This window comes from Oncorhynchus masou, chromosome 18, assembly GCF_036934945.1.
Source record: "Oncorhynchus masou masou isolate Uvic2021 chromosome 18, UVic_Omas_1.1, whole genome shotgun sequence".
NCBI lineage: Eukaryota > Metazoa > Chordata > Actinopteri > Salmoniformes > Salmonidae > Oncorhynchus > Oncorhynchus masou.
Window position 1 is genome coordinate 68,481,872 of NC_088229.1, and position 27,988 is coordinate 68,509,859.

Sequence of the window (27,988 nt, forward strand, 5' to 3'; positions counted from 1 at the left end):
CTGATAATGGAACACAATATTACTTCATACGACTTTTGACCACATCTTTCATTTCCTGTGGTGTTTAAACCAAAGGAGGCTGGTGGGAGGAGCTATAAGAGGACAGGCTCATCATAATGGCTGAAATGGAATGCATGGAACAGAGTCAAACGTGGTTTTCATGTGTTTGATACCGTTCCGTTTATTCCATTACTATAGTTCCTCCCACCAGCCTCCTCTGGTTGAAACAGCATTGAGGTGAAGTAACCTATAGAACTACAAAGAGAGAAAATTGCCATTGACGATCATTTTAATCAGTGTAAAAAAAATGTTTCTTACAAAAATGGTTAACAGACACCTTTTCACAGCCATGCAGAAACAGTTTGCAATACTTGGAAACAAAAGACACACAAATAATACAACTAATATTATGTCCCCAAACATTTGGTTTATTTACAAATTCAAGGTATTGTCTATCAAACCTCAATCACAGCACAAAATGACCAGAAGAAATAACCTCATGTATCTAGTTAGAGATGTACAAACCACATTGCAACCAAATTTCTACCACAAGGGTCAGTGTTTATAATTTCAATACTATATATTTTTTTTTTTAACAAATCATTTAGTTATTTGTATCCAAAATAAAACACCAAAACATAACTTAAGCCCCTCCATTCATAATTACAGTTAATGAGAATTATTTCCCCAATAAAATGACTACATCACTTTATCAAATATATATATAGCACCATGATATATAAGGGTTGAATATAGTGGGGTTGTCACATACAAAAAGAGACCCGTGTTAGTATTCAAGGAATAAACAGACACCTCATTCTCGATTGACTCCCCGCCCCCTACTTCCACTACACAGTTAAGATCCGATAGGTGTAAGGAATATGCCTCAAAATGCCACTAAGCCTATCAAAAGGGCAAAATGGAGTTCGTACCATATTTCTCAAACCTATCCAATCCTTTCGGATCTATAGGATACATAGGATTAGTGGCGAGGGGGTCGATTTTAGAGTGAGCGGTAGCACGACTAAAGACCATGACAGCAAAACAAGCTCAGTGTTGGTCCACAGAAAGACCGTACAATTTTGCATGCACTATCTCAATTGATCCGGTCCCAAATCAGCCCCTCCCTCCACACACTTCCTGAATCGCCCCTTGTACACCTGAACAAATAGGTGTGAGCCTATAATGGCATCCTGTTCTTTCAGGTCTCTAAGGGGGGATTCAGAGGTGTTGATTTTGGATTGGGCATCTCGGTGACATTCCTACATCCATTTCTAAGAATAAAGAGTCATTGTATCACTGAAAAAAAAAACCTCTCTCTCCAAAATGTGATTGTGCATTAGGAATTATTTGGGTTATTTGGAAGGTAGCAGCAAAGTTAGTCTATAAACAGTTGTGTCTTTGTTTTTCTAAGATACGTAATTTGATCAGTTAATTGGTTAAGATTACCACAATCGTTTCACGCTTTCTTCATTCTCATCTAGTTCATCATAGTCTGTGTCAGATCTGATTTCTTGAAGTTAACAAAAAAACAAATCCTGAACTCCAAACCTTGTTGACATAAGAGGATAGTGACACACTACATTTAATTACTCTGCTGGACATTGTATATAACCTTAAATAATATTAACAACTCAATCTAAAACCCAGAGAGAGGAAACGGTAGAAACTATTGATCGTACATCCGTTGGAAAAGGAACTACACATGGAAACAATAATTGAGGGTAAAACCTAGCTACACAAAGCATGGCGTCAAACTGAACACTGATCAATGGGTTCTCAATGCATTGTTAATCATTAGGACATGAAGGGTTTATGTAAAATACCTCACCAAATCAACAGAACAATCATAATACAAGAAACCATATAAAAAACAGGGGAGAAATCAACATTCAGACATGGGCAAGAAGAGACATTCATTTGTAAGCAAGTTATTCCATTAAGACTTTCCTTTGAATAACTTTATGCAAAATGTCATTTTGTTTAATTTTGACTGTAATGCACTTTGCTTGACCCTTACAGCCAAGAAAACACCTTAGAGAAAAATGCAAACATTTCCTGAGAAGTTAATTGTCAACCTTACTGGTATATAGAGAGATTCTAGGTAATTTCCCATCCACTGCAACAATAACTGAGCTCGATCAACTTTTCTGTACTATTCTATTTATACATAGTGGGTTCAAATAACAACTACTATATTCTGTTTATAGACCATAGTTCACATAGTTGCCATAGTTACGCAATAGAATGTAGGTCAATTGAAGCAAGTATAATATATTGCATGTACCTTAATATCACTTCAGGGTGTTGTAATTCAGCGATCTGACATAGCAAAATACAGAAAACATTATTGCATATTATTCCATTTCGAGGATTACCTCAAAATGTGCTGTTACAAATATCTGTGTTCGGTGTCTGGTCAGACATATGAGGATATCATTATTTTTTATTTGCATATGGTATATCAAGTTGCCCAAACCTGCATCTCAGATTAGACACACATTATGATGTCTCTATTTGACTGCCAAGCTCATCAGGAGGTAGTACAACAATATAACATATCACTGCGAGGGAAGAGAGGAAGTCTAGATACAATTGTCACCACTAACAACCAGCTAAAATGCATAAAGCTGATTCAGGAAGTCAGGAGGATTTCCAACCAATCAGGAATCTAGCAAAAAATGTATGCGGTCTAATTGGTGAATAAAGAAGCCAATGGGAAAGGTTTTCTCCTGCTATAGCCTTCTCCAATCAGATCCCATTGGTTTTGTGAACGTACACTTACAAAAGGCTATCAACAAAGCAATGTTTAATAAACTAAGACATTAACACCGACAACGTTGTTATCCAGTGACTCGGTTGAATACTTAACCAGTACACATCCATTTGGCTCTGAAATAAAGAATTAGCCATAAACAAGAGGGGGGAATCCCTAATCAAACTGTTTTGCATACCTCGATCTCGTTCTTGACATGAAGCCTACAATGTTTTATTTCTGATTGACATCATTTTAGGATTCAACTTGCTCGATTGATAGAAATTCTCTCTCTTTTAAGGGACAGATTTATGAAGAGTTTGCACTTGTTTTCTTAGAAGAAAATAGGTTATGACAAGGAATAAGACATAATGGTTGAGTGTAATAACGAGTATCTAATATGGTTTAGCTTTGTTTCTGGAGTTGTTTTCCTAATTAAAAAACAGACACAAACACTAGAGAAGTCTGGTCTTTCTATTCTAAAGCTGCTGCCATGCTAGAGGTAAGGATGGTTTCAACAAGCCAAAGAGACTGGCTGTTTGCTCCTGTAGTGCAATCTGTGACTGTGTTTATCTAGTGTATCCCATTACACACACTAGCATACTACATAGTATGCATAGACAATACTAAGTAGTATATCAGTTAACCTATTGGGGCACAACCGCCATCTAGTCCTATCACAAGGTTTCAAAACCCACTCAGGCCAAATCACTTTCCTTAATATCTATATAGTTCTGTATTGAATAGGTCTCGTCTATGAATATGTATCCTTACTATAATATCCACGCCACTCCCCCAAAGAGCTGTTGATAACAAATCAGCATTTAAGACAAAATAACAACCCTCCAATTTAAAAAGTACAAAAACTAACAAAAACAGAAACTTTACCAAAACTTCAAGTACTATTAGCAAATCAAAGCAAGTCCACCTGGCAAAATTGTTGGAAAAAAGATTACTGTTTTATACAGCTTTTTCCCTCCCCCTCCTTTCCTCGCTTTCAAGACCGCGTGAAATAAAATCCCTCCTTCCTTAGCTCCCTTACCTGAAATAAATAAACCAAAGACCTATATATCTGTCACAGTTAGTGCAGGTGTCTGTGTGTGTGTCCCCGAGTTGTGTCAGAGGTCCTGCCTGGCCTACGGCAGGGTGGTGGGAGAGACAGAGTACCCAGAGAACAGGCTTCTGTAGTGGGCATCCAGAGCTCCAAGGCCCCCTGCCCTAGATGCATTTATGGAGGAAGACAGAAAGCCATGGTCATATCCAATCATTCAGGGATGTGGGATTCTGATCAGGTTGTCCAGGTATCTTAGCCCTCTTCTGGTCAGTGGCTTTAGGAAGTGTCCAGTTACCCGTTGTTTATATGGTATGTCAGTCTCACTGAATGAGTGACTGTCCATCAGGGCTCCAGGGTTTGATGTTGTAGCTTCTCAGAAGTGTTCTTCTCCCCTGGATGGTTTTGGGGAGACCTAAGTAGCTCCCTGTCTTGATTTTGTGGGATAAGGGTTTGGGTTTCCGGGCATGTAGTCACTTAGTGTTTTTGGGTACCAAGTCCCCCAGCAGTATTCTCCCCTGATTGCAGTGTTAGAGGGCCATCTTTTCTGGATGAGGTTTTTTAGAGCTCTCCCTGCCCTGTTGCTCTTGTCTTGGTTTAGGGATGTGTCTTGTCTTAAGTTGGGGGTTGTAGGCAGTGTCTCTCTGGATGTTGGATTTCAGGGGTTTCTATTGTCCAGCTCCCCCTACCCTCCCAGGCTTAGCCCCGGTCCCCTGTCCCCCCTGTCAACAGGGCTCCTGTTTGATGTAGTAGCTGCCAGAGCCGATGCTCTCCTGGTCTGAGACGCCATGGGAGAAGATGAACTCATCCACCTCAGCCTGTTCCTCCTTAAGACGTAACAGAGACTCTAGAGAGAGAGAGAGAGAGAGAGAGTTAGCAAAATAGAGGGTTACATAATTTTAAAATAGTCGAAACCCTGTTCAGCATACCAAGACAGAAGAAAATAGCTAAACAACCATTTAAATATATATATATATATCTATCTTAGGGGGTAAACAACCATTTTTGGTCACAAAATACTTTTCAGCACAGGAACAGCTATCCTTGTTAATACCTAGCCCTCCACCTGAGCCTGTAGTTCCTGTAATGAAACCAGACTTCTAAAGTATATTATATCACCACTTTTCCTCCTTCCTGCAGACGTCCTGCTCACCAAGTTTATTTATTTATTTATCACCTTTATTTAACCAGGTAGGCCAGTTGAGAACAAGTTATCATTTGCAACTGCGACCTGGCCAAGATAAAGCAAAGCAGTGCGACACAAACAACAGTTAATAATACAGTAGAACAAAAGAAAACAAAAAGTCTATATACAGTGAGTGCAAATGAGGTAAGATAAGGGAGGTAAGGCAATAAATAGGCCATGGTGGCAAAGTAATTACACACTGGAATGGTAGATGTGCAAAAGATGAATGTGCAAGTAGAGATACTAGGGTGCAAAGGAGCAAGATAAATACAGTATGGTGATGAGGTAGGTAGATAGATGGGCTGTTTACAGATGAGCTATGTACAGGTGCAGTGATCTGTGAGCTGCTCTGACAGCTGGTGCTCAAAGCTAGTGAGGGAGATATGAGTCTCCAGCTTCAGTGATTTTTGCAGTTCGTTCCAGTCATTGGCAGCAGAGAACTGGAAGGAAAGACGACCAAAGGAGGAATTGCATCACGAGGTGAGAGGGGAAATTGCCATTTCTCACATTAGTACTTTCACTTCAATAACATGACACAGAAACAAGTGAATAGAACTTGCTTTCATGCAGGTGTATCTAACACACAGCGATCGCCCTGCAGGGTCAGCACCTACAGTGGCTGAGGACTGACCCCTGTTAGCACCCTCTGTCTGTGTGGAGGTCTCAGTGGTTATTTATTGGCAGTGTTACCTGGTTTGTGGGTGTGATGGTGGTGGTGGTAGTGGTGGTGGGTGCGGGACCGGGGGGCCAGAGTGGGGCCCTGGTTGGAGTAAGGGGGCGGACTCTGCTCTTCGTCCTCCCCTGATAGGCTCCTCCTCCTGCCTGCCTGACTGAAGAGCCGACGACCAACCGGAACCTTCCGCTCTAGACACCAAGTTAGACTCAGGTAAGCTACTAAGGGTGCTTTCAGGTTGCTACCGCTCCCAACAGTGTAGATTTTAATGTTTGGTGGCATAGGGTTAGTTTATATGTATTTTGAATAATAAAATAAATGCTAACTTATTAACTAATTAATTACAGATCCTATTGTGTGTGTATATGTGTGTATATAAAGGTAAATGGCCTAGATAATCACATGATGTAATAAATTATATAGCATGTACAGTTGAAGTCGGAAGTTTACATACACCTAAGCCAAATACATTTAAAATCAGTTTTTCACAATTCCTGACATTTAATCTGGTTAAAAATTCCCTGTCTTAGGTCAGTTAGGATCACCACTTTATTTTAAGAATGTGAAATGTCAGAATAATAGTAGAGAATGATTTATTTCAGCTTTTATTTCTGTCATCACATTCCCAGTGGGTCAGAAGTTTACATACACTCAATTAGTAATTGGTAGCATTGCCTTTAAACTGTTTAACCTGGGTCAAACGTTTTGGATAGCCGTCCACAAGCTTCCCACAATAAGTTGGGTGAATTTTGGCCCATTTTTTCTGACAGAGCTGGTGTAACTGAGCCAGGTTTGTAGGCCTTCTTGCTCGCACACGCTTTTTCAGTTTTGCCCACACAAAAGGATTGAGGATTGAGGTCAGGGATTTGTGATGGTCACTCCAATACCTTGACTTTGATGTCCTTAAGCAACTTTGCCACACCTTTGGAAGTATGCTTGGGGTCTATGTCCATTTGGAAGACCCATTTGCGACCAAGCTTTAACTTCCTGACTGATGTCTTGAGATGTTGCTTCAATATATCCACATCATTTTCCGTCCTCATGATGTCATCTATTTTGTTGAAGTGCACCAGTCATTCCTGCAGCAAAGCACCCCCACAACATGATGCTGCCACCCCCGTGCTTCACGATTGGGATGGTGTTCTTCGGCTTGTAAGCCTCCGCCTTTTTCCTCCAAACATAACGATGGTCATTATGGCCAAACAGTTCTACTTTTGTTTCTTCAGATCAGAGAACATTTCTCCAAAAAGTACAAACTTTGTTTCTTTTCATGGCGGTGTTGGAGCAGTGGCTTCTTCCTTGCTGAGCGGCCTTTCAGGTTATGTCGATATAGGACTCGTTTTACTGTGGATATAAATACTTTTGTACCCGTTTCCTCCAGCATCTTCGCAAGGTCCTTTGTTGTTGTTCTGGGATTGACTTACACTTTAGAACCAAAGTATGTTAACCTATAGGAAACAGATTGCATCTCCTTCCTGAGCGGTATGACGGCTGCGTGATCCCATGGTGTTTATACTTGCGTACTAATTTTTATACAGATGAACGTGGCACCTTCAGGCGTTTGGAAATTGCTCCCAAGGATGAACCAGACTTGCACAATTTATTTTTTGAGGTCTTGGCTGATTTCTTTTGATTTTCCCATGATGTCAAGCAAAGAGGCACTGAGTTTGAAGGTAGGCCTTGAGATACATCCACAGGTACACCTCCAATTGACTCAAATGATGTCAAATAGCCTATCAGAAGCTTCTAAAGCCATGCCATTATTTTCTGGAATTTTCCAAGCTGTTTAAAGGCACAGTCAACTTAGTGTTTGCAAACTTCTGAAACACTGGAATTGTGATACAGTGAATTATAAGTGAAATAATCTGTCTGTAAACAATTGTTGGGAAAATGACTTGTGTCATGTACACAGTAGATGTCCTAACTGACTTGCCAAAACTATAGTTTGTTAACAAGAAATTTGTGGAGTGGTTGAAAAATGAGTTTTAATGACTCCAACCTAAGTGTATGTAAACTTCTGACTTCAACTGTACATGTTCAAGTTATTTTATTCTGTTTAAATACAATATTTCAAAAACACCAATCATGTTTCAAATGGTTCAGAAGACGGTTCTGATTTATTTATTTTATTTATCCGTTATTTTGCCAGGTAAGTTGACTGAGAACACGTTCTCATTTACAGCAACGACCTGGGGAATAGTTACAGGGGAGAGGAGGGGGATGAATGAGCCAATTGTAAACTGGGGATTATTAGGTGACCATGATGGTTTGAGGGCCAGATTGGGAATTTAGCCAGGACACCGGGGTTAACACCCCTACTCTTACGACAAGTGCCATGGGATCTTTAATGACCTCAGAGAGTCAGGACACTTGTTTAACGTCTCATCTGAAAGACAGCATCCTACACAGGGCAGTGTCCCCAATCACTGCCCTGGGGTATTGGGATATTTTTAGACCAGAGGAATGAGTGCCTCCTACTAGCCCTCCAATACCACTTCCAGCAGCACCTGGTCTCCCATCCAGGGACTGACCAGGACCAATCCTGCTTAGCTTCAGAAGCAAGCCAGCAGTGATATGCAGGGTGGTATGCTGCTGTGAAATGTTCTAAAACATATTCTGAATACACCCAAGGTAAGCCAGACTCAAGTAAACCAGCTAGCGTGGTGTGTGACCACATGTCTACACATAGCCCTGCTAAACCACTTCCTAAGACGTGGAACAAGCTGTGCTTGGAACATAGAGGTAGACAGATGGCTCTAGATGGATAGAACCAGTTTCAGCGTGGACATTGCCATCGAGGCCTTCCACCATTTTAAAGTGGCCAACTGGGTGGGGATTCCTATGGGTTGGGAGTGATCAGCCAAAGATCAGAGCATTGCCTCCTTCAAATTGGTTTGAAAATGGCTTTAAGCTATATCACTGCCATTTAGTGGCCACAAATGAATAACACACAAGAAGACTCCAACACAGCAGGGGAAGATAAATCAACAATATTATCTTTATGCTTTTTCAAACACAACAGAATAACATTCACTACTTTAAAATGGAGAGAGCCCCAATGGCACTGCCATGTTGTCACAGACACCATAATGGCACAGACAGAAAGATAAGTCCTATTTTTTATCTGTGTGGTATGGACCATCACACCCAGTGTTACAACACCCTCGCCAACTTTTTGGCACTCGCCCAGAGTACCGAAGCTTCCTGTCATGAGACTCATGCCAACCAATCAGATCCCAAAGAACAGACAAGAAAGAAGAAACTAAACATTAACAGAAATTCTAAGCTAGATAGATTTCCCCCTACCAGAGTGTGGAACAGTGGAGGCTGGTGGGAGGCACTTTGGGAGGACAGAGTCATTGCAATGGCTGGAATGGAATCAGTGGAACAGTATCAAACACACAGAAACCATGTTTGACTCTATTCCAATGAATCCATGAGCCCATCCTTCTATAGATCCTCCCACCAGCCTCCACTGGTGTGGACCAGGGAAAGAGGGAAGCGAGTGATGATGAAAGAGAAGAGAACTCACTTTTCTTTTGTCCTTTGTATTGTTGGGCTTTCTTCTTGTGCTTCGGTACAGCTGCTGGGATTTCTCTGGCCACTGAAATGACAGCAAATAAACAGTGGCCTATTGTTTTAGACAAATGTTTGTTTGGGACTCCAATCGCATGCTATCAAGTAATTGGTCACGTATTAGCTGGAACTTAATCCAATCCATCAACGAGAGCCTCAGTGGTAGTTGTTTGGTTTATGTGTTACATGGTGTGTTACATGTTGGTGTGTTACATGTTGGTGTGTTACATGTTGGTGTGTTACATGTTGGTATGTGTTACATGGTGGTGTGTTACATGTTGGTGTGTTACATGTTGGTGTGTTACATCTTGGTGTGTTACATGTTGGTGTGTTAGTATGTTACATGTTGTGTGTTAGTGTGTTACATGTTGGTGTGTTACATGTTGGTGTGTTAGTGTGTTACATATTAGTGTGTTACATGTTGGTGTGTTACATGTTGGTGTGTTACATGTTGGTGTGTTACATCTTGGTGTGTTACATGGTGGTGTATTAAGTGTTGGTGTGTTAGTGTGTTACATGTTGGTGTGTTACATGTTGGTGTGTTACATCTTGGTGTGTTACATCTTGGTGTGTTACATGGTGGTGTGTTACATGGTGGTGTATTAAGTGTTGGTGTGTTAGTGTGTTACATGTTGGTGTGTTTCATGTTGGTGTGTTAGTGTGTTACATGGTAGTGTGTTACATGTTGGTGTGTTAGTGTGTTACATGTTGGTGTTTTAGTGTGTTTACATGTTGGTGTGTTACATGTTGTTGTGTTACATGATGGTGTGTTTCATGTTGGTGTGTTAGTGTGTTAGTGTGTTACATGGTAGTGTGTTACATGTTGGTGTGTTAGTGTGTTACATGCTGGTGTTTTAGTGTGTTACATGTTGGTGTGTTTACATGTTGGTGTGTTACATGTTGGTGTGTTACATGTTGGTGTGTTACATGTTGGTGTGTTACATGTTGGTGTGTTACATGTTGGTGTGTTACATGTTGGTGTGTTACATGTTGGTGTGTTACATGTTGATGAGTTACATGTTGGTGTGTTACATGTTGGTGTGTTACATGTTACATGTTAGTGTGTTACATGTTAGTGTGTTACACGTTGGTGTGTTACACGTTGGTGTGTTAGTGTGTTACATGTTGGTGTGTTAAGTGTTACATGTTGGTGTGTTACAGGTTTGTGTGTTACAGGTTTGTGTGTTACAGGTTTGTGTGTTAAGTGTGTTACATGTTAGTGTGTTACATGTTGGTGTTTTGGGTTGTTACGTGTTGGTGTGTTACGTGTTGGTGTGTTACGTGTTGGTGTGTTACGTGTTGGTGTGTTACACGTTGGTGTGTTAGTGTTGGTGTTTACATGTTGGTGTGTTAAGTGTTGGTGTGTTACATGTTGGTGTGTTACAGGTTGGTGTTACAGTTGGTGTGTTGGTGTGTTACGTGTTGGTGTGTTACGTGTTGGTGTGTTACGTGTTGGTGTGTTACGTGTTGGTGTGTTACGTGTTGGTGTGTTACGTGTTGGTGTGTTACGTGTTGGTGTGTTACGTGTTGGTGTGTTACGTGTTGGTGTGTTACGTGTTGGTGTGTTACGTGTTGGTGTGTTACGTGTTGGTGTGTTACATGTTGATGTATTAAGTGTTGGTGTGTTACATGTTGGTGTGTTAGTGTGTTGCATGTTGGTGTGTTACATGTTGGTGTGTTATATTTGGGTAGGACTGTGGTGTTTGATCTCACTCTGTGCGGCGGGGGGCTGTAGCTGGTATCCGGTCAGCTGACACCAGCCCACGGGGTAGAGGTCAGACGACTGACAGTCCACCCATTGGTCGTACTCGTCCTCCCAACCGTCAAAGTGGATGCGCAACAGGCGGTGGACGATCCGAGTCACAGTGGCAACACACACCAACCTGGGCTCCATCAGGTCCACGGCCTCCAGCTTCATACCCTGACGGAACCCGTGGTTTGGAACATCCTGGGCAGGGGCAACAAGATGGCGGAGGCAAAGACGAGAGACATTTTTATGTTCGTGGTCAATACAGTGTTTTTTCCATAACAATTTTTGAAAAATGTATTACATCAAACATGTATGTTAGCGAAAAATAGATAAATAATTTGCCTTGTTGGTAATGCCTGCATGTAGTTGTTTTATTTGTAAGTATAATTTTCATGTGATCATAAAATGACAGAACCACAGGACTGCGCTAACCAACAAAACAACACAGCCACGATGTCAGGAATCAGTCCTACCTTGTTAAAGAGCTTCACAGGAGCGGCTATTGAACTTGTTTCTCTGAGGTAGTCAAACCATTTAAATGGCAGTTTAGTGTACCCTGTGGGCAGAGTCAGTGGTAAGGCTGGGTTAACACATAACCCTTGACCAGAGAGGCCAAAGAGGATGAGGAACAAGAGCTACCTTCAACAACTGGGACAAAGAGACTATCTCAATGAGACTATCCTTAATTAAATAAACAACGGTTGAAAAAAATATATACCTGAGTGAGGGAATGCTGCAGTCTGTAAAAGAAGGAAAAGAAAGATGGGGTAAGAAGTGTACCTCTAGGGTGTGTGAGTTCGATGCTGTTGATTTCACAGAAGCCGGCAGGGAAGATGGAGGGAGAGGTGGAGTGGTAGCAGAACCAGTCTGAGCCATCCGTCACCTCCGACCCGTCGACGCCGATCATGAGGTACCCGTCTGCCAACACCTGAAACAGACAGCAAACATCAATCTAAGAACTATACAACTCAAAACCTTAACAGGTGACCGGGGACTGAATGTAAGTAGAGGGAAACCCCAATCCAGGGGAGCCAACAGCGGCGTAGTATGACCCTTGAATTCTACCATGGAAACGACCCAAACTGTTGCCATACCTTTCTTACAGTGGCTACACTTATAGCTGAGAGGTTTAGAGGGTCGATGGCCTCTAGTTTCATCCTGTCCCTGAACCATTCACCATGCTGGTCCACGTCTTTCACCTGTGGAGACATCACAGATTCATTCATCCATTCTGGATCCGTGCATTGGAAAATAATCAATACAAACCACAGAGGCACAAAGACTTGGGGCATTGTAAACATGTGGTGTATTTACATTACCTTGGCAAACAGCTGGGCGGGGGCATCCATTTGACCGTCGATTTTCTTTGACACATCTGGGAAACAAACATTGTCAGCAGAGTCCGAAAACAAACACATTGGACTAACTACCTACCTAGGCCTAACTCACTAACAAATGAACTACCCAAAACCAACTAACTTGACTGACCGGATCGTTTGAAGCGGTGCCCGATGCTCCGGGACCATCCGATGGAGTGTATGAGCGGGGAGTACATGTGACACCAGAAGTCGTCAGAGCCCTCCTCGTAGACCAGCCTCAGACGTCCCCCAATCACCTGCTCCACCAGGGCCACCCGTGTCCGGCACAGGTGAGTCTTATCCACCACCTCCACACGCATCAGCTTCTTAAAGGGGAACTGCATGTTCTCATGGACCTGGGTAGAGAGGGGGGAATGAAAGGAAGCGCTATGAGTGGGTGCTTTTAGAGAACTAGGGAGAGTTTAAGCCATCGTCCTTACCAGTGTTTACATCTTGCAGCTCAATATGATGAAATCTTACCTTGGTGGCAAAGTCTGGTGGTAGCGTTTTGGCTCCAGTGAGACGCTTCACAAGGAAAGCTTTCCAGTTAGAGTACTTTAGCTGTATCGCTGAGAGAGAAACCAGAAACATAATCCATCATCAATCTGTTTTCCATCTTCTGTTAAGATCAAGGCCTGTTAAAAAGGCCTGTTAAAAAAAAAAAGAAAGCGTATTACTATGACCATGATTATGGAATGATGTTTACATTTGGGAGGTACGAGTGGTTTCCCGCTGGATGCGCACCACCCGACGTGGTGAATCTCTGGAACACAGAGGTTACACCAGAAGTCCCTGCTGGTGTCGTTGTCAAAACCCTCGTACCGCAGCAGAGCCTTGAACCCTGGGGAAGAGAACAGAAACACTAAGAGCCTTTCATGGGACATCTTTACAACCCCATTACTGTGCATTCTTCAAAGAAATATTAAGAACAGTCTGCTCATTATGGCAACAAAAAAACAACAACAATACTTTCAAAATGTTAAGAATTGTTTTGTTACACGGATAAAAAAATCCTTCAAGTGGTTAGATGTGTTCTTACCTGACAGTTTGACGATCCCTGCTACCCAGTAGACTTTAGTAGAGAGGTTAGTATCGGAGTTGAGCACCTCGACCATCACTCCTTCAGCTAGGTCTCCCCAGCACGTACCCATAGGGACCTGAGACATCGAGAAATAACAAAATGTTACATAAGTTCATAATATATCCCACAAGGTACACTTGTGTTGATCAAAACCAGGTAGATTTACAGATATAGAACCTTAGCATCTGCAATAGACTTCAATACAGGACCATTTGAACGCCGAGCTGTTGTCTAAACGTACGTGCTTGAAGCAGCTGACTGGTGCTCCAACCAAGTTATTGCTACAGATGTACCGCCCCCAGTCAAAGCCTTCAACAGGAACCACTGTAGGGGAGAAGGAACAAGGTCAACATTAACTTCACTATACTGGGTTAGGACAGAGAATGTGTGTTCTTATGACTAAAACCATCTTCCATTCAAGGCCATTCTTCTGCATAACAACAATGAGAGATAGTGTGTTCTCACTGTAATATAATATATGCCATTTAGCAGAAGCTTTTAACCAAAGCGACTTAGTCATGCATGCATACATTTTACATATAGACGGTCCCAGTATCCTGGCTTTGAAGTGCCATGCTCTACCAACTGAACTACAGGTGGACTCGCCTGCTTTTGACTTAGCCTGGTTCTGTTGTTGTTGACTTGCTTGGTACTGGGCGTAAGCTGCCAACTTCGCCATGAGAGGCTGTTTCTGTAACACCTTGGCCTTTTTCGTAGGTGGTTTACCCTTTAGTAAAAAGCACAAAACATTAACAGTGAGTTTAGATTGAAGAAACAAAATATGCCCACACTTTCTACTGGTTATGTTCTCTTGCATTTCCAAAGGAAATAGAAGATGCTGTTCTAATTCTACTATCTGGCTACAACAAATAACACACAGAACATAGTATGGGATTATAAGGTTACCTGGAGTCGAGCCAAGATGCTGGCTTTTTTAGAGTTGGACGAGTAACTTCTAGAGCAGGAGACGCTGCAGAAGCGTTTAGTCTTGGAGTAGAAGGCGTCTCGCACTCCGACCATCCCACACATCTCACACGTGGCTGGGAAAAAAGGCAACACATAAACGTTTCCTGGAAACTCAGAATAAAGCAGGAAATTCAAATTCATTCAAAGCAATGTAGTCTTCTTTCATCAGATATTTTTCTCAACTATATTGTATGAAATGACAGGATAACTATGACAGTAGCAGGCTGGGATCTATGTCAATCACAGGCAGCCACTTAATTCACTCACTCAACCGGTTTTGTGCAATCACCCCAGAGACACTGACTGACCCATAGGATTCTTAACTGATTTATATCTATGGATTCTATATCAATATTTCCCTGTACTGACCCATGCCGGTCTTGCCGTCGGGATAGGTGTAGACCTGTCCATTGTTTTTGATGATGGGCAGGCTGGCGGGGATGGAGGGCACCTCGTCCTCACTGTCATCTGAGCTGGAGCTACTGGTGCTCTCCTCACTGCAGCTGTCGTACCGGTCAAACATTCCAAACGAGTCCTGGCGCTTACGCTCCGAACGCGGGGTGCGTTCAGCCTGGAAGGAGCAGAGAGAGGGAACGCATGACGCCCTGCTGACACCAATTGTACAGTGAGGGGGATATATAATTTGACACTTGTTTTTCTTTCAACAAGTGAATAATCACAAATTACATGTTTTATTATGGCATATTAGTCCTAATAGAAGATTGGTATACTTGGAAACAGTGTACGGTAAACAATGTGATACAACAGCCACGCTGATATGTAGCCGATATAACTACCATGGCTTCGCATACGTTCATGGCTACAGATGAGATGAGAAACATCCATACCAATACAGTTACTAGCATCGGATAACAAAATGTAACTGAGCAATAACTGAGTCTTACGTATATATATATATATATATATATATAAAATACAATACCAGTTTCCTTGCTATATAATCACAAAGCCGCCTAAGTGTGTTAATTTATTTACCACCTCTGCATACAATAGCAGCTGGTAGCTAACGCTAGCTTGCTAACTTAGCTGTCTGGAGAAAGCACCTCCTAAACGATCCTTTCTCCCTCATCTTAATCACACTAACGTTACTGGCTAGCTAGCTATTTATGTTATCGTTAACACGTAGCTAGCTAATATTGTTAAAAAGGATTTTGCGGAATGAATGTGAGAGACATGGGCTGGGCCTTAGCTAGCAAACCTGTTATTCTAGTTCTAGCGTTAGTTACTTGGCTAGCTGACCTAGCGTCTGTTACAAGACACCGCTTGCAATAAATTATTTAAATGAGTAGCCATTTAGCATGTAAAAAAAACGAATCAAGTATCCACATTTTCACTTCCCACTAAAATAAGGGCTGTTGGATATTGCTATTTTGTAGTTTAGAAGATTTAATCAGCTGTTACTACAATCCGATAACGAAAGGGAGGCGCTAGCTAAGGCTAGAGTTAGCAAGCTTGCTACACAACAAATCGGATACGGACGGAACACATCAGGAAAATTAACTCACCAAATCCCTTGTGTTCTCCATCAGCCCTTCATATAGTTACAGTATTTTATTGGCTCAATTTGAATAGTAAACCCCCCCAAAGTAGGGGGTTTAATAGCTTGAAAAAGCTCAACTCAGAGCCCCGAAAGGAACTCAAGCAGGATAGTATCAACAAAAATACAATGTATCAAATGAGCATGCGCGTGCAGAACCCACTTTGCTGTGATTGGTCAGTGCTGAACGACAACACACAGAAACAAAACAATTGTGTAAATAGTCCACCCTACTTTCATTACATTTAAGTCATTTAGCAGACGCTCTTATCCAGAGCGACTTACAAATTTCATTAAATGTATTTTACTAATATCACAATTTTCGATTGTAGAAGTAAGAGCAAAGTGACCTGCCAAAAGGTTCAGTCAATAAACTGTAAAAGGCATTTGTAGAGTAGAACAGGCGAGGCACAGCTATACTTTGAAATCAAATCAGAAAAGCATTCTGACATTTAACATATTTAAGTGTAATATCTTTATTTTCACAACAGAAAACTAACACACAATAGTACAGAGGCTTACATTTTAATTTACAGATCGATTTTGTTCTAACAGCCACAATCACCTAATAGGGATCGAACGACTCCTATCACAGTGCTTTATCTTAAACAATACTGGCATTCGACTTCTTTTTCCTCCATCTCTTCTCCTCAGCAACTTAAACAATAAACACATAGCAGCACAAAGCATAACTGCATGAAAGGCATAACCCAAATCAACCCGTACCAGGGAAAGACCACAGTTCAATGAAATTGGCTGGGAGAACTGCTGCAGTCTGCAGATGCTAACCATTCCTGCAGATCAGTAGTGATCAGATTGGTTCAGGCCACATGGTAAGTGGCAAAATTTGCCCGCTGAGGTTTTGAAAAAAAAATCATCATCCAATTGTTTCAGATACAACAGAAAATGCCAAGGAGTATGGGGCTAATGGTTCATTTGGGATTCAGCATGAGTCAAGTAAGGCTTCATGTAAGAGGACAAGGGGGTTGGTGGAGGGGGTTGGTGGCGTGTGGGAAGGTGTCCACTTCATAACATGGAGTTGATGCAGAGAGTGGATGGTCAGTGCTGAAAGAAAGTGAAGGAGGAAAAAAAAATTAACAGGCCACTTTTAGTACAACACATCCCAGTAAAAAGACATGTTAACAGATTCAATCCTTTGAATTTGTATCCATTCATCATTAAATTAGATTAATTACATCAGTGCATATTTAACAAAAACATTAAAAAAAAAACAGGGAAGGGTATACGGAACTTGACTTGTCTCTTTGGTCTCAGATGAACTCGTCCTCTAGAACATCATCAACGCTTCCTGAGATTGAGGCCACTTCTGAAACAAGAATATAGAAACACATTAAAACTAATAAATAAGCATAGTCATTCTGGTTTCACATTTAATTCGCCACCACATCTCAGTGTATTGTCCAGACAGTGTTCCACGCGACCCCCGATGAACGACAGGAAGTGCCTTGGTGATTCATAGGAGTGACGCAGGCCCAAAGACACACAATAGCCATGTGACAAATCAACCCCAGTTGTGAAAAGTAGAGTCCCTCTGAAATTCAGCTTTACCTCTGTTTGGGATAGACTCCTTCATAGGTCATAATTCCTGAGGGCTCGCTCTCCTGTCATTTGCTTCAGTGCAGTTGGGCTCCTTGTTGAATTGCTCGGAGGTTCGCAGACCACTCTGATACGGTGGCCGCTCTGCAATACCCAATCTTCCACTCTCCGCCCCAACCTCCTCTGGTGAATGGAATCCCGCTGAAGGGTCGTTCCTGTGTTCAGATCCTACCTCCTTCCCAAGTGGACTCTTCACTTCCTCCATCTCGTGTTCATCCAGTCGGTTTCTCTGTTCCTCAGTCTTCTCATCCATTCCAGCTTGGCTTTCCAGGGCATTCATGGCCATTGCCTCCTCAGAGAGGTGGAACGGTAATCTTGTTGCTTTCCTCTTCCTCTGTGGGTTGCCACCATCAACATTAGGGCATGACACAGCCTGACCCTTCTCCCAAGCAGGCACCACTGACCCCATATAGATAATATCACTCCCACTGCTACTAAAACTACTACTGCTGCTGCCAACTACAACCACACTAGGACTTTCAGTGCTATCTTCGCTACCTCCATGCCTGCCCTCTTCCAGCCACGAGTGCCTCTGTGTGGGGAAGGTAGGAGAGGAACCAATGTCGATGGCCCCCTCACTGTTCTGCTCCTCATCCACTTCCTCCTCCAGACTGTCACCTCTAGTCGACCACCAAGTTGAGTTTCCCCCAGTTGTCTCCACTTCTCCAGAAGACGAGGTTACGCCACATTCCTCATCCCCATCATAACTGGAGCCCTCCAGGAAGACGTCGTCACTCAGCATGACCGAACCCAACACAGAGGTCACGACCTCCAGAGACGACGAGGAAGTAGACGAAAAGGTACAGGAGGACATAGGAAGTGTGTGTGTGAGTTGCAGCTGGGGCACTGAGAAGCTGTAGAGGTTGGTGGTTCGGTTGAGTGTGTGACAGCGCTCGTCCGGGACCTGGTGGTCTGGGGAGAGGGGGTGTTCAGAGGGGCTGGGGGACTCCAGGATGTGGGAAACCAGGTCCACCAGGGCTCGCTGGGCCGGGGTGGAGTGGGTCAGCCCAAAGCCAAACCCAGAGGGGCTGTCATCAACATCAGCCCGCTGCAGCTCCAGAGGGCTCAGAGAGCCTGAGAATGACGGTGTGGCCAGCTTTAACACCCACTCGTCATTCTGATGGCCTGTAACTTAAGACATGTCGCCAAAAGGAGTTGGTCACACTGCAAAAAGAGAAAACACCTGGGGACAACGATTTGAAATTCTAGGGCCGTGTTTAGGGCTGTGACTGTCACGAAATTGCATCAGCCGGTGATTGTCAAGGAAATAACTGTCGGCCTCAAGGTAATTAACAAACATTTAGCATCTCCTGGCTTCCACACAACCTACAACACACTTTAAAAACTAATAAATCCATGTAATATAGCCTACACCTTCATTATTGATTTCAGACAGGTCTAAAGAAACAGAATTAAGAAAATTAAGTATATTTCAGGAGAACAGAATACTCCGAGTTGTCCTTACGTTAGGTCCTGATGCGTCTTATGTCAAATGGCTGTGGGCTACACTAGTTCATTTACCAGACAAGATTTGCTTAGAATTCCATGAATTATTTTATAGTATGGTATGAAGAACACAATTAAACAAAGCTGAATAAAATATAAATATTGGCTGCAAATTGAGGGTTTGCACATGCGGCTATTCTGTGTTGAGCGGTTAACAAACAAATGGGTACTCCTATACATTAATAACTCTAAATTAAGCGTAACTTTATACAAATAAAGCTGTTTTAATACATTGTAAGGCTGCATGAGACTAATGATTTGAAAAAAGTAAATAAAGGCATGAGCTCTGCTTTGTTTTTTTTTGCGCAGGCTGCACACTCCAATAGTCTCTCATTCACAATTTGATAAGCACTTTAATGCTTATCAAATGCTTCGAATTTCCTGGCGGAATCCCCCTTTGTGGATGTAATGTACCCAAAAAATATAAACATGTATTTTGCGGCCCGGAGTGACCTTCTCCCTATGTGTGCCGCACAATCCAAAGCGTTTCACACGGCTCTCCGTCATGTGAAAATGACTTGTGTCATGCACAAAGTAGATGTCCTAACAGACTTGTCAAAACTAGTTAGTTAACAGGAAATTTGTGGAGTGGTTGAAAAACGAGTTAATGACTCCAACCTTAGAGTAAGTAAACTTCCGACTTCAACTATATCTACGCACTTAAAAAGCAAATGGAGGACACTTTCCCCCTGGATCATTTTCATGCCTGCCAGGTAGGCTATGCTCCAGTTGTAAAGAGAAGTAATGTCCTTAACATTAGGACATTTGAGAAATAAATAAGTCTAGTCTATAGAAAGTTGATGGGATACTCCTCTTTCTATTAGCGGCCATCACCATTTCTCCCTCAATTGCATAGCCTATAGAACTGTTTAGCAACAAGTGTTTGATTAGATTTGCAAATACATTTGCATTGATGTCAGTGATTAGCGGGACAATGGAGCGCTGAGTACCATGCACTTAGTAGCCTACCAAACTTGCTAATGACCAGCAGCAGCATCAGAGCTTAGAGAATCCTTATTACATGTGGAATTTGACTGCCTTCATGACTCGACCGCCAAATACAGTCACCGCAACAGCCCGAATAAAAAAGCGAATAAATGCATTGAAAAGGAACATGAGTTATTTCACCTGCTCAGGTAGAACATAATCCATTTAAATGTTTTTGTTGATTTACGTACTGAATGGAACCCTCAGTGTGCACACACCTGATAAGCTGATGCAGGACAGGCTTAGCTCAGACGTGGCTCCAGTCACATCATCCTAAAAGGAACACAGTTAAGTCATATAGTTCTGCACTTGAAATCGTCATCTCTAATTGATGGTCCCTCTCCTCTGACTGGTGTTCTTACCAGCATCCTCTGTAGTGTTCCAGGGTCATCTCTGTCGCCACCCCAGTTCCCATTATCCTGGCTAGGTACAGCATGGCCCAGACTCACCATCTCCTCTCCTAGATCTACAGCCTGACAGAGAGAGCACCACATCAGGAAGTTCAAATGTTGACAATCATAGGGGAAGAAAAAAGTATGACAGGGCTATAAGAGCCTGAGGGGGAGAGAAAGTGTGAGTGAATGAGTGATAGTTGAGACAGCCATTTTCCATCCTAGTCCAGTACGGACCTTGCCCTCGCTGTTGTCGTAGAGCTGTACACTTGGCCAAGAGGAGACCTCAGAGTGGGTGTAGCTGCACAGTTTGGCCAGCAGGGGTCTCCACTCGGCAACATACGTCAGGCGCTCAAAGTCATCCAGGGATTGGTCGCTCCACACCTCTCCTGCCGGGTTGACTCCAGCTAGGCTGCACTCGATGGCCTGGAATGGTAGGCTGAGAAAGTCACTTCTAGAAGGGGCATGAGAGAAGACAAAACAGAACATTAGCCAAAGAGCCACTAGAGGATGCTTTTATATATGATTTATTAATACAATGAGGAATGCTGGACTAATGTCCAGCTGTCTGACCCCTCACCTCATACTCCGCAGACTATCCCTGGGTAGTTCTCCATTGTCTCCGAAGTCGACATAGTAGAGGTCCACCAGGCCAGAGCCCATCACCCCCAGGACCCTCGCCCTGTTCCAGGTGCCGTAGTCCCGGTACGGAGCTGCCACGATGTCCCCCACCACGATGGTCTCCACTCGCTGCTCCTGGAAGAGTAACAAGTCTCAACACAACAGATAATCCTATAGAAAGTGCAGAGATGTTTTTTTACAATGTAGAATGAAATGATTGGTGTTTAGAGCAGACTATTTCATTCAATCAATGTTCTTTTGTAGGTGGAATCTAGACAGTTGTGTTCATTAAGGCAGGCAACGGGAAACAAATGTGCATGTCTTAAGGGACAAGACAAAAATAGTCCCTGTTTCAGTCCGTTTTCACCTGTTTGGTGTCTAAAGACCACAAGCAATGACTGACCTGCAGGGTGCCGTTGCTGTAGAAGCGGCTCATCTCAGCAGTAAGTTTGTCCAGCTGGAGGGAGCGGACCCCCAGGATCTGGATCCAGAAGTGGTGGGGGTTCTCTGACGCCGATACATACACCTCCAGGTGCTCATCTGGCTGGAAGCTCAGGTCTGGGCTGGGAACTGGATGAGAAAATATGAACACGCACACCATTACATAGTCTGTGCTGCAGAGAATAGGAAATCTCATTCCTTAGTCAATGATTAAGGAAATTAGCAGAGTCAATGTGAGAGCACCTGTATCCATCTCAGTATTGTACAGCCAATTTCAAAATGGCTACAAATATCTCAAAAATCAGAATATCAAAACTTACTTTCAAATTTAGAAACATCTGATAGGGAGTCAGGCGACAGAAGACAGTCCTCCTCTCGTGCCTCTGCAGCCAGCTGTACGGTCTCTCCTCTAGCCTGGGCAAGGGCTCCCACTGTGGTCTGGACACCGTTAGCATGGACCAGCCCCCCTTCCTCCACCCAGAGAGACTGTGGAGCCTCCTCCAGCTTCAGTTCCTGTGTGGGTTTGATCTCAGTGACCTCTAAACTTTGTAGCTACAGAGGCCATACAGCCAGGTGCTCTAATACACCCCTATATAGGTTAACCATTAAAGGAAGGTGTTAGAGCATCAGGGCGTATGGGTCACGACATGACTACTATAGCAGGACTTCTGCACTCCAGAAAAGTGACGCGTTGGACCTTTGTTTACCTCAGACCTTTGACCCTGGGGCTCGAAGGGTCTTCGTTTCTGGCGCAGGGCTGAGGACTGGGTAATCCTCCTCCTTACAGCCTCATCCTCAAATACCTTCTCCAGGATGAGCTCCTATAAGAATAATTAACATGACATTGTTTAAGTGTTGGGTACATAGCTGGTTATAACACTGCAAAACATTCTTTCCCTTACCTTGGCCCGTCTGACCTCCAGTCTCGTCCCTGTGACAGACACCATGCCCTTCTCTAGGCCCCGCCCCCTCTCCCTGGGACATAGGACTCTTGCTCCTGTTGTCCTGGTGATGAGCTTCAGAGACTCCCCTCCACGACCTGAAGCACACAGTAATATAATTCAATCATTCATACAATTACTATCTATGAAGCGGTGAGAACTGGAACAAGTCTTTTAACTTTTGGGGCTAGGGGGGGAGGCACAAGGAGTTCCCTGAAGGGAACACGCCCTCACATTCATAAAAATATTCTTTAGAAATATTTAACTTTCACACATTAACAAGTCCAATACAGCAAATGAAAGAAACATCTTGTTAATCTACCCATCGTGTCCGATTTTTTAAATATTTTACAGCGAAAACACAATTTATATTAGATGACCAAATTCAAAAACACACAGAGCGATATTTCAGTCACCAAAGCATAAATATAGATAAAATGAATCACTAACCTTTGATTATCTCCATCAGATGACACTCATAGGACATCATGTTATACATGTATTGTGTGTTGTTCGATAATGTGCATATGTATATATAAAAAAAAAAATCTGTTTACATTGGCGCGTTACGTGCAGAAATGTTTTGATTCTAAAACATCTGGTGATTTTGCAGAAACTCACAATTAACATTGATAAAAGATGCAAGTGTTATTCACAGAAAATTAAAGATAAATGTATCCTCTATGCAACCACTGTGTCAGATTTATATACATAAAAAAACTTTACAGAAAAAGAATCTGAGAACAGCGCTCAGAACCCAAAGAAATAGGCACCATTTTGGCATCAACAGAAGCTGCAAAAAAAAAAAACTATAAATATTCACTTATCTTTGAATATCTTCATCAGAAAGCAGTTCCAGGAATCCCAGTTTGACAACAAATGACTGATTTGTTCCATAAAGCCCATAATTTAGCCACTTATTGTTAGCTTGTTCAGCCCAGCATTCAATCCTCAAAAAGCACGAGCAATTCCTCCAGACAAACTCAAAAAGTTCCGCGACAGGTCGTAGAAACAAGTCAAATGTCTGCAATCCATATTTAGGATGTTTTAAACACGAATCAGCAATAAGGCTCCAACCGGAGAACTTCATTGTCTGAAGAAATTAATTGGAACGCAAGTACACCTTCTCGTGACCGCGCGCAATGAGACCGAGGCTTTCTACCAGACCACCCACCAAAAGAGCTATTATGAGCCCCTCCTTCATAGGAGAATCATACAACCAGAATCTAGACAGTGACATCTTGTGGAAGCCCTAGGAAGTGCATGCTCATCCAGATCTAACATGGACATCCAATGGCACTTTTCTATATTGAGTAATCACTTCCCATTTGGATTTCTTCTCAGTTTTGTGTCTGCCATATGAGTTCTGTTATACACACATACATAATTCAAACAGTTTTAGAAACTTCAGAGTGTTTTCTATCCACCAGTAATAATACTATGCATATATTCCCATCTGGGAAAGAGTAGGAGGCCGTTTACTCTGGGCACACCTTTCATCCAAAAGTGAAAATACTGCCCCCTAGCCTATTAACCTAGACACGGCAGTTTCTTTACAGACATGTAGAACACCCTCTTCACCTATGATGCGTCCGAAGGCAGTCTGGGGAACCTCCATGACGTCAGTGGTGGTCTCACAGTCTGCGGCCAGGTTTTCCAGGGAACACCTGGCCAGCAGCACCTGCTGAGGTGAGCCCTGCAGCAGGAAACACACAGAATTCTGGGAACTTTGTTCCCCCTCGCCTGCCTGCGAAGACTCAGAGAGCACCCTCACGTGGGCACCGGACTTCTGCATCACCTGGATGGAAGGAGAAAGAGGGACAGGTGAGAAGAGACCCTCCACACCGTCACACAGAGCCTGACAACATGATGAAATAGTAAGACAACCGGGCCAGGCGGGCTGCTAGGTCACTGACCAGGTCCAGGAAAGAGGCTTGGTACTTGGTAATAGTCCTGTACACCTCCAGAGGTACTGACAGCCTGGACTCCTCGGTGTTAGCCAGCGGAGCTATAAAATAAAACGAAGACACCACTCCATAACCCATAGTGTAAAAGATGGTTATAGAGTACCAAAGAGACGCGAGACTCACAGGTGGTGCTTTTGATTTGCCGGTAGACGATGTATCCCACAGTCGCTCCTACAGACAGCCCCGCTGCCAGAGCCACAACTTTACCAGAGCCCAGGGTGCTCTTAGGGCCCTCCCGCACTGCCTCCATCACACGCCGCGTGCCCAGGGAGAGACTCCACCTACACAAAGCATGTTACGTCAGACACCACTTAGACAAGTAGAACACGTCATAATTCAGAGTACCTAGACAGACATCGGATTCCACCTGAAAAGCGTGTGTTTAATGGCCTCCTGACAGTGGCATCCATTCCCACACGACACATTTGCTGTTGCAAACTGCACATCCTGAAAGCTCCATAGAAGCCATGCAGTGAAAAGGTGAGCGTACAAGCCAGTTGGCTAAGTGATTCTTACCATTGAAATTGGCAAAAATAAAAATAGTTAATCCAAAGCAAGAGAAGAGGGAATAAGACCATTTCCCTCAAGATCTATACCGTGGAGGTAGGAACGTGAAGCAGTCGCACCACTAGTCCGATGTAGGCTACTGCATTCCTTCAGATCAAACCAACACACACAATAGTAACCTGTGATTAGCCACTGAGCACGAACACACACAAAGCACGGTTCAGCCACAGGGCAGAGAGCATACTGCCTTTTGCCTCAGCCCAGAGTGACGGCTGCAGACAGAACCCAGACGTGCTGTTAGCTGTGCAAACAAACACCACAGTTGGGCCCAGCTCAACTCCTGCCATTAGAAGTAGACCACATGAGGCCCAAACACTATACAGATAAATACAGCCATCTTTCTAATCGTCGTAACTGGTCCAAGTCCATTTATGTTAACGCGTTTGCTGCTTATGCTGAAATAGGACCGGACCAAAGAGGAGACTATAGTGTAGAACTGAAAGGATTCGACTCGGTTTTGGGGCATACGTAACCCAACAGTGTGGGGTATATGGCCCACTCAGGCCTGAGGCAGCTATAGCGGTCACACCATGCAGACGGAGGGTGTGTGTGTCATCTCACTGTGACAGGATGGCCCGCGGGCTGTAGTTGAGAAACACCTGGGACTGAGAGATCCCCAGGTTCCCCACGTCCATCTTGGCAACCCAAACAATGTCACTCCTCTAGAATTTGGGCTCTTTTGAGTTCACCAACCAGGAGAATTGACAGACAGGTAAGAGAGGTTATCAGCGAGTGGCTCATTTTACAGCAAAAATGAAGTATTTGGCACCATCTAGAGACTGTAGATACCTTCTGGCAACTGTGGAAAGGACTAAGTTTGATCATACACTCATGCTGAGCTGGACTATTTGGAACTTGGCTGACTGTCAGTGACCCTGCTGCATGCAGGAAGCTAGCTTGCCTAATAAAAATCAGACTGATGGTAATTGGTATATAGTCAAACAAAGCACTTACAAGCCAGAATGTTGAATAAAATTACATTTGTACTTACTCTACTGGCTCTCTGGGGGGGTTGGTCCTTCAGCTGGTCGAAATCTGAGACAATAGCCACAGGAAAGCATTATCTACCCAGCATTTTAGAGCGCCAGTACTGATGAAATGTCTTTCACCTGACATGGGCAATACCATGCAAAACATAGTTCAGTATGCATGCCTCACCTGCATGCCTCACCTGCATGTACATCCAAATTGTGCACGTGCTTTAAGATGTTTGCTCATGACCTGATTACCACAGAGACCCGCATATTGAAGTGGGTCCAACCTCACGGACAATCGGCAGACTATGTTCAAATATAAAATTGTATTCAGACTTAAAACTAAACGTACCTTGTCTAAGTAAAATGTGCGTGACTTTGCTGTATAGGCAATTGAAAGCATCGCCACAATTGGGACTAGGTACCGCTGCAGCAATTAATCCGTAGTACTCAAAATGTACTGCGTCGTGTAAAACATTTAGCGCCGGAGACCACAAACAGATGCTAGCGTAGAGAACCTGGTTTTCAACAAGGACGTTCAAAATAAGCAAACATTCTTTACATTTCCTTTGAGACATATGCTCAAGTTACATGCGGATGCAAATAATTATTTCCTTTCAGGCGTCAGTCATTCATTGCAGTGGAGAAGCCCGTAACGCTACGTTTGGAGTGCCGCACTCGGCTGCGATGCTTTCTGTGTACCACATGCGTTCAATATTTTCAACTCGTGCGTTACTTTATGGTGCGGTGGTAAACGGAAGTACAGACACCAACTAGATAAAAGCTATCTAGTTGAAAAGCGAAACACATGTACGTCAAATACGGACTAGACACCCGGCAAAACGCATATACATCTGACGGACATCGGGCAGTGACCGTTTAGAAAGCAGTGTACCGACACTAGCTAACTCACTCAGAATGAGGTCTCAAGTCATTTGGTGCAAACGGAGTCGCAGTGACATTGTCTAGCAGCATTCGATATGTCAAACATGAGCATCAATGTCAAATACATTAAAAGCAATCAAAACTAGTGTTAGTTATCGTTGACACTTACAAAAATACCTTCTCTCGTCCTTTGACCGCTCTTCAAAAATCTTCCCCGTTCCAAATCGACGCATGGACGGCCGTAAGTAATGTTATATCAAGGCAAACTCGATGCTATTTGACTGGTTGGTTAGGAATCCGAATACTGGTGATTTCAGCCAATCACAGCCGAGGTGCTCGGTTGGTCATGCTTTGGGGGAAGAGCTGTGGCCTAAAATAACCAATCACCAATCAAATGTTCAAAATGTCCTCAAGAAGGTGAATTGATGTTGCAGAAAAAACAATGAAATAAATATATTGTACATACAGCGCACGCTGTTGCACGTGTCAGGTCCAAATTATTGCCACCCTTGATAAAGATGAGCAAAAAACACTGTGTTAAATAACAAATACTGAGCTATATTGTATGCAAAAAAAGGGGGAATTATATTTGGTTATACTAATGCAATTGCTCAGATGGAATTTGTTTAACAAGTAATATTTATTCTGTAATAGAAAAGTGTCAAAATTATTTGCACCCGTTTTCAATACCTCACCTTTCGAGAATAATGCAACTGAGCCTTTTTCCTAAATGTTTTACGAGTTGGAGAACACATTGGGAGGGATCTGAGACCATTCATCCATACAGAATCTTTCCAGATCCTTGATATTCTTCATCTGCTCTTCAACTCAAACCACAGGTTTTCAATGGGTTTCAAGTCTGGAGACTTTTTTGTGGCCTTTTTTTTTTAAATGGCATACAATATAGCAATACTTGTGTTATTTATTTTACACTATTTTTTGCTCAAGGGTGACAATTTTTGACCGGACTGTAGGATGATTGGGCAGTGATGGCTTTTAATTTTCATCCAAGACCTTTAAATCATGAGGTTTCAGTGGCGATTTTAGCATGTAAATCTTAGTGGGGCAAAATAAAAATAAAAAGTGGGATGCATGCCAGCAAAGCCACAACACAACACTAAACAATACACTAATTG

The 27,988-nt window shown here is 43.0% G+C and overlaps 2 protein-coding genes across 5 annotated transcripts; both read right to left on the reverse strand.

Annotated features, from left to right (window-relative positions):
• Positions 1-271: 271 nt before the first annotated feature.
• Positions 272-16,074, reverse strand: LOC135505185 (MBT domain-containing protein 1-like). 2 transcript variants are annotated; one of them, XM_064924336.1, is made up of 17 exons: positions 15,923-16,074; positions 14,766-14,967; positions 14,337-14,470; positions 14,037-14,157; positions 13,672-13,754; positions 13,389-13,506; positions 13,056-13,190; positions 12,830-12,918; positions 12,480-12,705; positions 12,311-12,366; positions 12,086-12,190; positions 11,772-11,919; positions 11,465-11,547; positions 10,955-11,189; positions 9,198-9,269; positions 5,683-5,856; positions 272-4,653 (listed from the first exon to the last, which is right to left on the reverse strand). In XM_064924336.1, the coding sequence occupies exons 1-17, from the start codon at positions 15,941-15,943 to the stop codon at positions 4,532-4,534; spliced, it is 2,124 nt and encodes a 707-aa protein (XP_064780408.1). In that variant the 5' UTR covers positions 15,944-16,074; the 3' UTR covers positions 272-4,531. The 2 variants fall into 2 exon arrangements, with proteins under 2 accessions (XP_064780408.1, XP_064780409.1); XM_064924337.1 differs by lacking the exon at positions 5,683-5,856.
• A 338-nt stretch (positions 16,075-16,412) lies between these two features.
• On the reverse strand, positions 16,413-27,112 carry tdrkh (tudor and KH domain containing). Of its 3 annotated transcripts, none has more exons than XM_064924340.1 (15): positions 27,022-27,112; positions 25,985-26,028; positions 24,550-24,707; positions 24,376-24,467; positions 24,041-24,257; positions 22,421-22,557; positions 22,226-22,339; positions 21,839-22,031; positions 21,481-21,647; positions 21,037-21,212; positions 20,694-20,910; positions 20,427-20,537; positions 20,283-20,337; positions 17,207-17,281; positions 16,413-17,019 (listed from the first exon to the last, which is right to left on the reverse strand). In XM_064924340.1, the coding sequence occupies exons 3-14, from the start codon at positions 24,674-24,676 to the stop codon at positions 17,226-17,228; spliced, it is 1,662 nt and encodes a 553-aa protein (XP_064780412.1). In that variant the 5' UTR covers positions 24,677-24,707; positions 25,985-26,028; positions 27,022-27,112; the 3' UTR covers positions 16,413-17,019; positions 17,207-17,225. The 3 variants fall into 3 exon arrangements, with proteins under 3 accessions (XP_064780412.1, XP_064780414.1, XP_064780411.1); XM_064924342.1 differs by having other exon boundaries at positions 27,030-27,087; XM_064924339.1 differs by lacking the exons at positions 25,985-26,028; positions 27,022-27,112 and adding an exon at positions 25,555-25,711.
• Between the last annotated feature and the right edge of the window lie 876 nt (positions 27,113-27,988).